Source organism: Musca autumnalis, unplaced genomic scaffold (genome assembly GCF_047663935.1).
Source record: "Musca autumnalis isolate F117 unplaced genomic scaffold, ASM4766393v1 scaffold_5, whole genome shotgun sequence".
NCBI lineage: Eukaryota > Metazoa > Arthropoda > Insecta > Diptera > Muscidae > Musca > Musca autumnalis.
The window spans coordinates 79431342-79446352 of record NW_027412088.1 but is presented as its reverse complement, the minus strand read 5'-3'; the positions used below and the strand labels follow the sequence as shown (position 1 = coordinate 79446352).

Here is a 15011-nt window from a genome sequence, read left to right as displayed (position 1 = left end):
TTAAATAACATACATATTTTTTATTTTAAAATATTAAATTACGTTAATTTTAAATGCCTTTTTAATGAAATTAAAAATAAATTAGTTGAAAATAAGTTACAGCTGTTCCATTGATGTCACATTTATGATTAAATAAAAATCTATCAGTCACTTAGAGATGGGTGCCAGTTGCCCAGCCGTGCAAGTAGATGGTGGTAAAATTCAAAAGTTCAGCTCCTTGACGAATTTCGGGGAGTTGTTGTAAATGATCAAACCAACGAGACAGGTTCAAATAATTTTCTCTATCTACGGGCGATAATGATTTCTGAAAAGGAAAACATTTTGATTAAAAATAATATATCAGTAAATACATATCGCACCTGTTCAACAAAAGGGTAGCAACTCAAAATTTTGAAATTTTCACTTTTCATCAAAAAACGATACATAATATTCAACTCCACCTACTGTAAAAAACTCCCATTGTTTTGTCTACTCTTTTGTCAAAAAATACCGATAAATCAATTGTCATCTCTTCAGAATAACTACTCTGTATCGACAAAAGAGAATTATTTCATGTTGCGCCAACATGTTTCAGGCATTTACATCGCGATTTTTTCAGCAAAAGAGTAGTATTTCGAATTGTACCCTCTTTATGTTATCAATCACGGCCAATTTTTTCAGTTAAAGGGGCACAAGTCGAAATAATTTCTCTACTAAAACAAACATTTGTTTCAACAAAATGGTAGTAACTCAAAAAATGGTTAGGAATATGACGAAATATGGTTAGAAATATGATGAAATAAAAAGAAATCCAGTGCTTTAGTGTTTTCTTGTGTATTATACCTTTAACATTAACATAAATCCTTTTTTGTCTCTACTGAAAAGTAGAAAATTTTGAGTTACTACCCTTTTGTTGAACAGGTGCGATATGTACTCGGTAAATAAAAAAATTAACAAATGGTTGTATCTATTTAATATCGGCCCGGATGGCCTCAATATCAATGTTCCTGTCAGTTGCTGTAAACTAGTGTTATTTTTAGTGTATTGGGAACGGGATATCCCTGGCAAAACTTGGTCATCTTGGTTCAAACCATTTTGTTATAATCGTCTCCATCAGCAAACCGTCCGACTGCATAAGTTCACTCAGAACATCGCACTTTCATTAACCACATTAAATCAATTGACCAAAATAATGCCAATTACCGGTACAGAGATCAGCACAACTCTTCTATTGCTGGAGAAGCGAAAAGGATCTTGCGAGGCATCATACCCGAAGGATTAGCAAATGAGCGTGATGAGCTTCGTCATGCCAAACCCAGTGACCCCAGAGTCAGGTAGCCGACACTGGAAGTTATCAGTTTGTTCGGAGAACATAAGCGGAATAAGTGGTTAAATCATCTGAAGAGTTGCAACATTGGAGCAGGAATAAGTGAATTGTGGGCAACGTTTAAGTAGCTATCGAACACGTGAAAGACGGAAAATAGGACCTCAATCACGTTTAGCGAAATTACGCTGACTGACCCGAAGAGGTTCGTAAGTTATTGTAATCGACAGTTTGTCGAGCACCTCGGAATTGACAGGGAGGAGAGAAGAGTACTACATCACATCAACCTGCCGAGGATAAACCCCAAATTTACAATGGATGATGTTGCGAATATCAACCGGAACGCAAAATGATCCTACGCGTTGGGCCCTCCATGATAATGATGAAGCAGCTGGAAGTGCCGGGAATCGAGTATCCCCCAAAGTTCTCAACCTGTCGCTAGCCACACACATCGTCCCCTACTGAAGCCAGTGTTGCCGCCGATTAGGGGTAACATTACCGCCGTTGAAAATAACTAATCATCTTTGACATGTAAATGTCAAAATCTATTTCATCATTTGAATTTTTGCCAGTTGTTCGGGAGAAGAGAAGCCGTGCGTTCATACAATTTTGAAGCCTACCCACCTACCCATTCGCTCACTCACCATCCATTCATCAAATTTCATCATCTTTTACAATTAATTTATCATTTTCATAAGCTTTAATTCATATCAACCTGTAAAACTAAATTAAAACTGAATTCACAATAAACCATTATAAAAAATAACCCAAACGTCTTTGGTGTGCTCTCAAAAGGAACTAACCAGGCTTCTAGTAAGTTCTCCGACTGCAACAATTCTTCAAAATTATATGGAAAGTTCCTGATTGACATCGTCAAGATTGGACTAGAAGATATCCCAGGAATTGAGATCCTGACTGTCTGAAGAAGCCTTAAAAGGAAAAGGAATTCAAACAGGTCAGTAAGAAGGAAAGTGCAAGATGCCAGCAAAAAAGAAAACTCGAAGCTGTGTTATGTGCCGAAAAGTGGATAACGACAGAATGGTTCGGTGTGACACCTGCAACGGTTGGTGCCACTACGATTGTGCAAAGGTAGGTGACGAGATACAGAACCTCGATTGGAATTGCGAATCGTGTGTGGCGGAACTGGCGAGGTCGTCAGCACAGAACATGACCCAGGAGTTGTCACCACCACTTCAGAACTACAGTACACCACCGGAGTTTGTATCAGATTCCTCAACATTGGAAATGCAGACGATTGCAGCCATGGAAGGAGGTGCATTTACCATATCGTCCGACAGTAATGTACAACAACGTTCAACACCAGTGGCAGCAGATACAAGTACTAATGCAGCATCGACACAAACACAAGAATATACAAGGGTAAGTGGCGACGACAGAAGTAGCACATCTTTGTATAGTCAAGCAACAATGCCAATCTACCCACCAATATGCAGTGGGGTAGTATCAACAGTCCCATTGGGACAACAGCAGTTATTGACAACGATTGTTTCATCGCCGCATAACACGTACAGCGGGGGAATAATGACGTCATCAACAAAAAGCACCACACCAAGCATTGGCGTAATGAAACCAACGGGTGTGCAACAACAACAACAGTTCGTTCAACAAGCAAGATCATGCTCAAGCGCAAACGAAATATACGTTACACAAAATCAACCAGCAACAATGTTGCAGCAACATACATCGTATTATAGTCCAGCAAATAGCCAACAACAAAGTAATACTGTCAACACAGAATACAATGATGTTACCAACCAAAAGAGAACGTTGGAGTTGCAGTTTCTAGAAGAAGAGAGAAAATTAAACCAACAGTTTCTACAAAGAAAATATGAAATCATGCAGCAACGTGGCGAGTTACCAAATGCTCAACATAATAATAATGTTTTGTCGTTTCAGCAAGTTGTATTCCCAAGTAATAATGTTACAATTAATCAGCCAACACCACAACAATTATCTGCAAGGCAGATACTACCAAAAGAGTTACCCCCATTTAATGGAGATCCAGAAGAGTGGCCCATTTTTATAAGCAGTTACGAAAACAGTACTTCCATAGGTGGATATTCAAACGCAGAGAATTTGATTCGTTTGCAGCAGTGCCTAAAAGGAAGAGCAAGGGAAATGGTTCGTAACAAACTGTTACTGCCACAAATGGTGCCGGAAATAATTGACACGTTACGAATGTATTTTGGAAGGCCAGAACTAATATTGGATCGCATGATAGACAAGGCTCGACAAATGCCACCACCAAAGGATAAGCTGGAAGCGATAATTGATTTTGCAATGTGTGTGAGAAACATTTGCTCGACTATAGAAGCATGCCAACTGGAGGCACATCTCAACAATCCAATGTTGGTAAGAGAGTTGTTGGACAAATTGTCGAATAATTACAAACTACAGTGGGCGATGACGCAGAAGCCGATAGGTGTACCAGTATTGAAGAGTTTTAGTGAATGGCTGTACACTATAGCAATGGCTGCGTCTCAAGTAGCCACACCAGTGTTCTCAAAGAAGAATGTGACGTTGAACACACATACAGAGGACACACCAGTAAATATGAAATGTTTTTCATGCAAGAGTGTAGGACATAAGCTGTCAAAGTGTTCATTGTTTGGAAAATTGTCCAGCCAAAGAAAGTGGGCAATTGTTCGTGAACATCGCGTATGTACAAGATGCTTAGGATCACATCGTCGAAAATGCTTCGTAGACAGAGAGTGTGGAATTAATGGATGTAAAGAAAAACATCATCCACTACTTCATGAGGCGGCAGCGGCCACAACGAACATGAACGATCGTGAACAGAAAAGTGAAGCAAATGTTGGAAATGTACATTCTCATCAAGTACAAAACGATGCAAGTCTTTTCCGAATATTACCAATTCGAGTACATGCAGAAGGTAAATATATAGACACATATGCATTCCTGGACGAAGGTTCATCAGTAACATTGATGGAAGAAGACATATTCAACGCAATGAATCTACGCGGCAAAGAAGAAACAATATGCCTGAAGTGGACAGGAGAAACAAAGCGAACGGTGGAGTCATTGTATGTAGAAAGTGTAAGTGTATCCAATCCAGCAACCAAGCCCATGTTTAAGTTGAAGGGTGTCCATACAGTAAGGAATCTGTCGCTACCGCTGCAGTCACTGGATGCGGATTCGATAAAAGCAAAATACCCGTATTTATCATCGATTCCATTATCATCATATAAAAAGGTGAAACCAACAATACTGATTGGAGCGGACAATTGGAATTTGGCTGTTCCATTGAAGATATGTGAAGGTCCCTGGGACTGTCCCATTGCAACGAAGACACGTTTAGGCTGGGCTGTACAAGGCAACGTAAACACAAACTCAAAAGACTACCAGGTAAATATCCATTTGTGTGAGTGTGAGGGGAAGTACGAGAAGATACATGAAGCAGTGAATAGAATGTATGCACTTGAATCGTCACCCAGTAAGACTATCCACTCAACAGAAGATGAAAAGGCTCTCTCAGTACTTGATGCCACCTCGAAATACATAGATGGCAGATTTGAAGTGGGTTTACCATGGCGTAGTGAAGAAGTAACATTACCAGATAGTTATGGGACTGCATATAAGAGAGCAGTATGTCTACGGAAGAAAATGGATAAAGACAGTGATTTAAAAATAAAGGTAACGAAAGAGTTTAACAATCTAATAGAAAAAGGATATGCACGTAAGCTGAATGAAGACGAAATAGGCGGAAGTGAGTCTCGTGTTTGGTATTTACCTATCTTCATTACCTGCAATCCAAACAAGCCTGATAGAGCCAGATTAGTGTGGGACGCAGCAGCCAAGACGAATGGAGTTTCACTCAACGACTTCCTGCTCGCCGGTCCGGATCTTCTAACATCTTTATTAGATATTCTCTTGACGTTTAGAGTCGGCAAAATCGCTATATGTGTAGCCGAAATGTTCCACCAAATACGAATTAGAAATGAAGACTATCATGCGCAGCGATTTCTGTGGTGGAATGAGGGTGAGCCAGAGCCGGGACATTACGTAATGGAAGCATTGACATTCGGCCTGAATGCTGCACCATGTATTGCACATTTCATAAGAAACAAAAATGCAGATCGTTTCGGGGGTGAATATCCGAGAGCAGTGGAAGCTATAAAGAAGTATCACTATGTCGATGATCTGATAGACAGCGTAGACGACGAGGAGGATGCCAAACGCTTAGCTGATCAAATATCGCAAGTACATGCTTCAGCCGGTTTTAAGATTAGAAACTGGTCATCCAACTCACAAGCTGTAGTGGACCACCTGCACGAAAATAAGAGTTCCACTCAGAACCCAAGAGAGCTGGGCTGTACTGAAAAGATTCTAGGAGTTCATTGGGATCCTAGTAAGGACGTATTCCACTATATATTTAAATTCCCAAAGTTGGAGCGAAGAATATTGGACCAAGAAATAATACCTACCAAGAGAGAAGTGTTAAAGGTACTGATGTCCATATACGATCCACTGGGATTCGCATCTTTATATACAATAGATTTGAAGATACTATTCCAAGAGATTTGGCGTTCCGGAATCGAATGGGATGAACCATTGAACAGAGACCTAGCTGAGAAGTGGGAGAAATGGAAAAGAAAATTACCGCTTATAACCGCACTAGAAATTCCCCGTTGCTATTCCGACCATCTTCAAGAAGCGGACGAGGTACAATTGCACGTATTCGTGGACGCAGGAGAATTTGGTTATGCAGCAATATGTTATTTGAGAATCAAAAAACGAGATCAAGTTTCAATAGCCCTGGTGATGGCCAAAAGCAAGGTATCACCACTAAAACCAGTATCCATACCAAGGCTCGAATTGCAGGCTGCAGTACTAGGAATTCGTCTCGCATCGAAAATCAAAGAAATTGATCGTATTCCTGTGGACTCTTGCATTTATTGGAGTGATTCTAAGACCGTACTGCATTGGCTACGCATGGACCCAAGAAAGTTTCGTCCCTTCGTTATGCACCGTGTCGGCGAGATTCTAGAAAACTCACACGCAAGACAATGGAGATGGGTGCCAAGTAAACATAATCCAGCGGACTTAGCCACGAAAGATAACCCGAAAGCAAACACCGAATTGTGGCTTTCCGGACCAGATTTCCTGTTACAGAGTGAAGACAATTGGCCACGATGTAAGGATCGTGGAACAGCGGACACAACAGAAGTTAGAACATACTATTTGGAGGTGCACACTAAGGAGCACACAACTACTATTAATATCGACTATTTTTCTGACTGGAGAAGACTGTATAGAGCCACTGCAAAATGGTTTCTGTATATGAAGAAACTGAGGGCGTCATCCAGAGGAGAAAGAAAACCAGACGAAGTTACCCATGAGATGATATGTCAAGCAAAAACAGTTCTATTAAAGCAAGCCCAGTTAGATGTATTTCCCATAGAAATTTACAACCTGAAAAGAGGTAAGCGTATTGAAAGTGATTCGCCACTAAGAGGTTTAGATATATTTCTAGACGAAATGGATGGTCTCATCAAGATACATGGTCGCACCGAACATTTGAGAGGTTATGTAGATGTCATTGTGTTACCACCGAAGCACAAAGTAACTTCGTTGATCATCAAGCACTACCACGAGAAGTACCACCATGTTTCGCACGAAACCGTCATCAACTCTCTTAAGGGTCAGTACCACATACCGAAATTGCGAGTTTTATACAAAACAGTGAGGAAGAACTGTCAACGTTGGAAGATAACAACAGCATCGCCCAAGATACCCTTAATGGGGTCTCTTCCTAAAGGTAGGCTAGGAGCCTACGAAAAGCCCTTCACCTATACCGGCATCGACTTCTTCGGTCCCATGATTGTAACATTTGGAAGAAGATCAGAGAAGAGATGGGGTGTAATATTCACCTGCATGACAACGCGCGCCATACATTTGGAGGTCGCTCATAGCCTAGATACGTCATCATGTATAATGTGCCTAAGGAATTTCATTGGACGTCGTGGTTACCCAAGGGTAATCTATAGCGATAACGGCACCAACTTTAAGGCTACAGAAAGGATTTTACGAGAAGAACTTCAAAGGCTCAATGAAAGCGAATTAGCAAGGAGTTTCGACGACATTAAATGGTACTTCAATCCTCCGGCAGCTCCACATATGGGTGGAGCATGGGAGAGGCTTGTGAGATCAGTGAAGACCGTACTACATCAAGCCTATCCGAATAATAAGTTTAATGACGAGACATTGAGAAGCGCATTAATTGAAGTGGAATTTATAATAAATTCAAGACCATTAACGTTTGTATCCCTAGAGTCAGAGGACGATGAAGCCTTAACCCCCAATCACCTGCTGCTTGGCTCATCTACGGGTTACAAACCAATTTTTACGAAGGATACCAATCTACGAGAGAAATGGAACCAAGTCCAGGCGTTCGCAAATCGTTTCTGGGAGCGGTGGCTGAAAGAATACGCACCTATAATTACAAGACGAAGTAAATGGTTTGAGAGACAGAAACCAGTTGACATAGGAGATGTGGTTCTTATTGTGGACGAGCACCAACCTAGAAACTGCTGGCTTAGAGGAGTTGTAATAGACCGTATCGTTGCGAAGGATGGTCAAGTCAGACGTGCCACGGTCCAGACTAAGAATGGCATTGTACACCGCCCTGTTTCCAAGATAGCTGTGTTGGACGTCGGCAATAGGGAGAAAGGTAAGGCGGGAGAACTGGACCCGCTTACGGAGGGGGGAATGTTGCCGCCGATTAGGGGTAACATTACCGCCGTTGAAAATAACTAATCATCTTTGACATGTAAATGTCAAAATCTATTTCATCATTTGAATTTTTGCCAGTTGTTCGGGAGAAGAGAAGCCGTGCGTTCATACAATTTTGAAGCCTACCCACCTACCCATTCGCTCACTCACCATCCATTCATCAAATTTCATCATCTTTTACAATTAATTTATCATTTTCATAAGCTTTAATTCATATCAACCTGTAAAACTAAATTAAAACTGAATTCACAATAAACCATTATAAAAAATAACCCAAACGTCTTTGGTGTGCTCTCAAAAGGAACTAACCAGGCTTCTAGTAAGTTCTCCGACTGCAACAGCCAGGCAAAGGTGAATCACATAGACCGATTCCGCTTTTGTCGCCCGCAGCCAAGACCCTTGAGGCTTTAATCCTCCCCAGCTATTTCTAGCTATCCACTTGCCAATCATCAGCATGGTTTCCGTATGAAGCAAAACACAACAACAGCGTTGCACGCCAACTCCACACATATTAGTCGCGGACTCAACCAGAGCAAACGGTGTGATTGAATAGTGATGGTGGTGATAGCCTTGTCAAACGACTTTGATATTGTCAAGCACTCCACGCTGTTTGAGGAAATCGTGCAGATTACCCTCCGGCTAAGTTTGAAACGTTGGATAATTCATTATGTATATGTGTGGACGCCAGTCGTACGTGGAATTCAGGAACAGGAAGTTCAAGCCTCGTGAAGAACGAAACAGAGAGTTCCCCAGGTGGGGTGATATCTCCGAAACTGCTTTACCTCTACCTCTCCTGTATTGCAACCCCTCCAGACGCCATTGATGTCGTAACGCATGCGGATAATTGTACGATCTTGACGTCAAGTACCTTCCCTGATGTCATTTGTGAAAGGCTGAACTCCTATTTGACCAATCTTATCACCTTGTACCACGCGAGGAATATGCAAATATCCACCACTAAATCTACGGCCACTCTGTTCAGCACATGGACTGCAAAGGTGAGTAACGAGTTGAATGTCATGGTCGATGGCATCAGAATATCAGAATTCCGGCCACTAACTATCCCAAAATTCTAGGGGTCACATTCTACAGCATGTACCTGCATTAGCTATATGCGATTAGCTGAGGTGTGGGAACAAGTTGCTCAAGTCCGTAGCAGGCAGCACTTGGGGTGCAGATAAAAAGCTTGGAACAAATTGAATACTCTACCAGCTGGCAAAAAATCTGAAAATTTTTAAAATTGTAAGTTTTTTCTAAGTAACCGGCCTTCGACCGCGGATTTAAGACTTTTTCCTATAGACAGGAGCCAATTTAGGGCACAGGAACAACATTTTTGAATTTAAATTCTTTTCGTACATTAACAAGGGAATTTTCGGAACATCAGAGGGAAGTATGGAGTTCCCCCCAACAAACTTTATATTTTTGTAATCCGGACGTAAAGATCTACCTGTGGTAAACATTGAGACTTTTCTGCCAGCTTGTAGAGTATTCAATTTATGCCAAAAACTTTGTTGACCTTTAATACCTTAATGATACATTTCAAAATTAAAAGTAGTCTTATTTGTCAAATCACATAACTTTTAATCAAAATCTATACATAATATCATTCTATACTTACCATTAAACCATGAATGGCATAAAACACCGCCAAATCAGCCAATGTTATTGAATATCCCACCAAATAGGATTTACTCAAAAATAATTTGTTAAAATCTTTTAACATTTGCTGGGAGCAGTGTCTATCTTTCGAACCAGGTGCAACAAACAATACCGCATATTCGATCCATTGATAAACTTGTGCCTCAATTTCCCTCGAGGCGGTACTGTTTTTGGCAATATCCGAATTGGATTCCTTTGCCAAAGTATTTAGAATTGTAGCAAATCCAGAGACGGCTTTATTATTGAGAATGCGTGTCACGACCTTCAATTTGCAAAAATAGACATCAACGCGACACAGCACGCACATGAAATTGGGTAAAAGAAAGGTCATGGAAAAGTTAATTAAATGTATGAAAAAATGTGCTTACTTGTTCATCATTCAATTGGATTTTGCCTGTGGGAACTTCCAAGCATTTAGCAATTTTATTAACAGTTTCAACTTCACACATTTTTTCTAAAGATTTTTTGTAGGAATTATGCTTTTGGTTTGGTTGCAGTGTTTTTTTTTGTTCTAGGACGAGACGGAACTTTTGGACTAGGGATAGGTAAATCGACTTTGGATTAATCGATTAGTCTAAAAATCGAAAACGACTTTTGACTATAGACACAATCCAATAGTTGACTTTTCATGGCCAATTTTCGATTTTCCTACCTACAATTAGTCGATGGTCAGACTAGAGTGGTTTCATAAAGCAAATATCAAAGACATAAAAGTTGTGTTCCCTTATGGGTACTTTACACGATATGTTTTTTACATATGAGTTGTCACTTCTCCCATACAAAATGTATATGCAAAGTGACAACTCATATGTAAAAAACATATCGTGTAAAGTACCCATTACTTGCCTGAGGTTACCAGTTTTTACCCGCAAAGTGTTCCCTTACTTTCAAAAGTATACAATTTATATCATAGCAGTTCACCACTTTTACCATTTCTTGCCACTGTTACCATTTTTAAAAGTAAAGGAACAAACCAAAACTACCCAGTGGGAAAATGGAAGCAATGGTAAACGAGAAGGTTATACCCACAGTCTATACAGTCGGACACTCAGCCCAAACTAGTTAGCCCTGACTATTTAGTTTGCTGTCAAATACATTATTGTGACATAAAATACAAAGGAAATCAAATCACAATAATGAACAATCTATAAGTCTTGTGTCAGACTATGAAAATTTTCATGAAAATGTTTTGAGCTTATAGGTAAGAAGGGCGAAAGGGAGCTCCTTCACCTCCGATCTCTCCTAAAACCTAAAATATTTTCATGTATTATTTTCAGTGTCTGGCACAAGAGTTATGTTTGTTGTCAAATGTTGTTAAGTCCCAATTTACATTGAGCGAGTTTACTTGCGGCAATTGTCAGTTTGTAGGTGAGAGAGGGTGCTGAGAGGCAAAGGGTTACCATATGCCTCACCTCTCTCTCCTACAAAATGACAATTGCCGCAAGTAAACTCGCTCAATGTAAATTGGGACTAACAGTACTCTGAATGGCCGACCTTCTGTAGGCCTTGGTTATACCCTAGACAGACGGTAGAGTTAATTTGCATTAAAAAATTCCTAATTTGAATTAAATTTTCACCCTGACAGACGATAGTTTCTGCATTTATGAAACAGCTGTTCGTGTTGTTTGTTTGTACCCAGCAGACCCTTTCATAAAGCTTTACAAAAGTTCGCCAAAATATGCGAAACAAATACACTTTCTACCATTGACCTTTTCACCACGATGATGAAAAAAATAAATTTAATTTATTCGCGATATTTTTGAGTCTTTTTAATATTATAAAAATATTGCAAAACTTTAAAAAAACATTTGAAGAAGATATAATTTTCGATAGAATTGGTATGGTGGGTAATGAAATTTATTGTGAAAATAAAAATTGTAAAAAGAGATTTGTTAGAAGGCGTTTAAAACGATTAGCTGCTATTCTACTCGCGAAAAACCACTGCTTATTTTGAAGAAACGCGAAAATTGCTGATTTGCTTTCCTTTTTTATTTTCTTAAACATGGAAATTTGACAAAAGACAATTGATTTTCAACAGCATTGCCATATTGAAATTGCTAAATTCAGTTTAAATTTCCTTTGATTTTGTGCATTAAGAATGTGGATAATGCACGAATTAATTTGAATTAAGGCAGTTAATGCAAATTAACGCTGCCGTCTGTCTAGGGTATAATGCAGAAACACTATGGTTTATTGTTTCCAGAATACATTTGGTCTGTTCCTTTACTTTTGAAAGTGGTAAAACCGGCAAAAGTAGCAAATGTTGTAAACTGCTTCCATATGAATTGTATGGTGTCTGAAGTAAAGGAACGCTTTTCGAGTAAAAAGTTGTAAAACTTGAAGATTCTTGCACGTAAAGGAACAGAGCTATTATTGTTAACACGGAACATGTCCTAGGAAAATAATGCATGCTCTTCTTGAGTCCAGAAGAAATGAATGTGTAATCTATGAATTGTCCGTGTACTGATTCCATTACTATTGGATTTGGGAATATAGTTGTTGTTGAAAGTCCCAATTTACATTAGGTCCCAATTTACATTAGGCGAGTTTACTTGCGGCAATTGTCAGTTTGATGGAGAGAGAGGTGAGGTATATGGTAACCCTTTGCCTCTCAACACCCTCTCTCACCCACAAACTGACAGATGCCGCAAGTAAACTCGCCTAATGTAAATTGGGACTAGGCGAGTTTACTTGCGGCAATTGTCAGTTTGTAGGTGAGAGAGGGTGCTGAGAGGCAAAGGGTTACCATATGCCTCACCTCTCTCTCCTACAAAATGACAATTGCCGCAAGTAAACTCGCCCAATGTAAATTGGGACTAACAGTGTTTGTTATTATAGCTGTGTTCCTTTACTTACCTGAGGTTACCATTTTTTATCATTTTTAACCTGCAAAGCGTTCCTTAACCCCAAAAAGTGGTAAAACTGGCAGCAATTTTTAAGATAGTGAGACAGGAGAGATAACGCATATGCCTTTCTCTTCTACCACAGGCTACCTGACAAATTTCTGCAGGTAAAAGATAGTAGATGGTGATTTTTATGTTTCTTTTTGACATTGCTACCAGATCTACAATTTTTCCGTTCCTTTACTTTTCTGGTAAAAATGTTCATGAGAGAGCAATTTTGACACTTTTCTCTTTTACCATTAAAAAAGTAGAGGAACAAAGCTTATGTTTGTATGTATGTTCATTCTTCTTTTTCTCCAGCTCCAGGAAAGTGGCTGCTTCGATGGGATGTAACCACAGATCCACTGGAGTTAGATTAGTAGGTTTGGCTGGAAGAATTTAGGCGACTGCAGTATCCCGAGCGTAGTTGAGCCAAAACTATCTAGTTTGTCGTGGCAGCTGACGCTCCTCAGCTGCAATATATATGGAGGATGTATTTCGATGACTTTATTCACACTATAAAGGCCTGCGTACATAAGCTGCCGTGCCTGCTTACCTTGCTTACTTCTGATAAAATAATAAAAACCCAGTTCGAAATTTCCTCGGCCTTCTTTATTCTTCAACTCTTGTGCCGACACTGAAAATAACACATGAAAATATTTTAGCTTTTAGGAGAGAGGGGCGGTGAACGAGCTCCCTTTCTCCCTTCTTACCCATAAGCTGAAAACATTTTCATGAAAATTTTCATAGTCTGGCACTAGACTTATTTTTATTATGTCAAAAATGAAGCTGGAAAGCAAGGCAATCAGGCAGAGCAGCTTATGTACGCAGGCCTTAATTGCTTAAGGCCTTGGCAACTGCATCCGTGTGAATACTATTTAAGCCTGCTTGATACGCTTGTTGATCTAGGGGTCCTCTCCTGTATCGTTGGACCTCTCCCTCTAGAGCATGGATATCCTTCCTGATCTGCCTGTATGTGTGGGGCCTACCCACAAGATGGTGATTGGGATGGCTCACACGGTAACATCCAAGCAGGTACTGTAACGAAAGCATCTCATTGTGTTGCTTTACTGGAAGAATCTTTGCCTCCTCATGTAGAGGGTCCACTGAAGATTTGAGGAGGCACCCTGTTGCTGTTCTCAGGGCGGCATTCTGGCAAGTTTGAATCTTTTTCCAATTCGTATCACATAATCTCGGGGACCAGACTGCCGCCGCATAGCTTACCACAGACCGACCTATCGCGTTATTTGTGGCCAACAAGGTTTCTTTATCTGCACCCCAAGTGCTGCCGGCTAGGGACTTGAGGACCTTGTTCCTACTTTTCAGTTTGTCGCAGATAGCTGTGGGGTGGGCGCATGACGTGAAAGTAGTGTCGAATGTGACCCCTAAAATTTTGGGCCAGTTTGTGGTCTGAATTCTGCTACCGTCGACCACCACATTCAATTCTCTTCCAAACTGCGCTGTCAATGTGGTGAACAGAGTGGCTGTTGATTTTGTGGCGGAAATCTGCATATTCCTCGAATGGAAAAAGGTGGTAAGATCGGTTAAATAGTTGTTCAGTCTCTCAGAGATGTCATCAGGATAGGTACCCGACGCCAGGATCGGGCAATCATCCGCATACGTTACGATCTCGATGCCGTCTGGAGGGGGCGGAATACAGGAGAGGTAGATGTTTCACTCTACGGGGTTTGGACTTCTTGTTCCTGAATTCCACGTACGACTGGCTTCCACACATATAACTGACTATCCAACGTTTCAAGCCATGGCATAATAAGAAGGTAATCTCATTTGAAAAACCCGTCCGTGAGCTGTCAAATACAACCCTGTGTCGAAACATTATGCATAAATGTTGTTTTTGTAATTGTATGCCAATGACAACAACAACACAACATACTGTTTGTTTACGTTCTCCAATAAAAATATTAAAATTAAATTATTAAAATATCTCGTAATTCTGGCAAAAATTGCCAAAATAAAATCGTAAGTAGCATGTGTTGGAATGAAACAGACGTCGTGGCCAATGCGGACAAATCCAAGTAGTGTAAAAATTCGCTAAAATAGCTCTGTAAATGCCAATCGCAATTTTGTTATGTGTTTCTCGGAAGTAAAAAAGTTTGAACTGGAATGAATTCTATTGTTTTCCTTGTTTTTATAGGCCAATGCTATTTGTGCTGAAGTCTTCGTCAACGATATCCACCAACTGATGTGGCGTAACTGGCGCCAAACTTACATAAGCCGGTAAGTAATTGGGCTGGAGAGAATGATGAACGAAGCTAGCTGTCTCACGCACGAAGATTAAAAAAACATAACTACTTTTAATTTTTAGGTAATTCTGTTCTGGGAATGGCTTATTCATTTTGAAAAAAACCATGCTGGCCGCGGTACCATTCTCG

General features: G+C 40.1%; 1 protein-coding gene and 1 long non-coding RNA gene across 2 annotated transcripts; one reads left to right on the top strand and one right to left on the bottom strand.

Moving 5' to 3' along the window:
- On the bottom strand, positions 1–10268 carry AIMP3 (aaRS-interacting multifunctional protein 3). The gene is made up of 3 exons (XM_073990306.1): positions 10105–10268; positions 9696–9998; positions 1–304 (listed from the first exon to the last, which is right to left on the bottom strand). Exons 1-3 carry the CDS (start codon positions 10183–10185, stop codon positions 152–154), a joined length of 537 nt encoding a protein of 178 aa, XP_073846407.1. The 5' UTR covers positions 10186–10268; the 3' UTR covers positions 1–151.
- A 4222-nt stretch (positions 10269–14490) lies between these two features.
- LOC141405689 (uncharacterized) lies at positions 14491–15011 on the top strand. The gene is made up of 3 exons (XR_012413253.1): positions 14491–14598; positions 14774–14856; positions 14945–15011. It is a non-coding gene; the product is annotated as an uncharacterized lncRNA (long non-coding RNA).

Bases quoted from the DNA above. Each gene is read 5' to 3' on its own strand.
- AIMP3 (XM_073990306.1), bottom strand. From the start codon at position 10,185: ATGTGTGAAGTTGAAACTGTTAATAAAATTGCTAAATGCTTGGAAGTT. The intron at 9,999-10,104 runs GTAAGCACATTT...TGCAAATTGAAG, and splicing joins TCCAATTGAATGATGAACAA to GTCGTGACACGCATTCTCAA. The intron at 305-9,695 runs GTAAGTATAGAA...TTTCCTTTTCAG, and splicing joins ATGCCATTCATGGTTTAATG to AAATCATTATCGCCCGTAGA.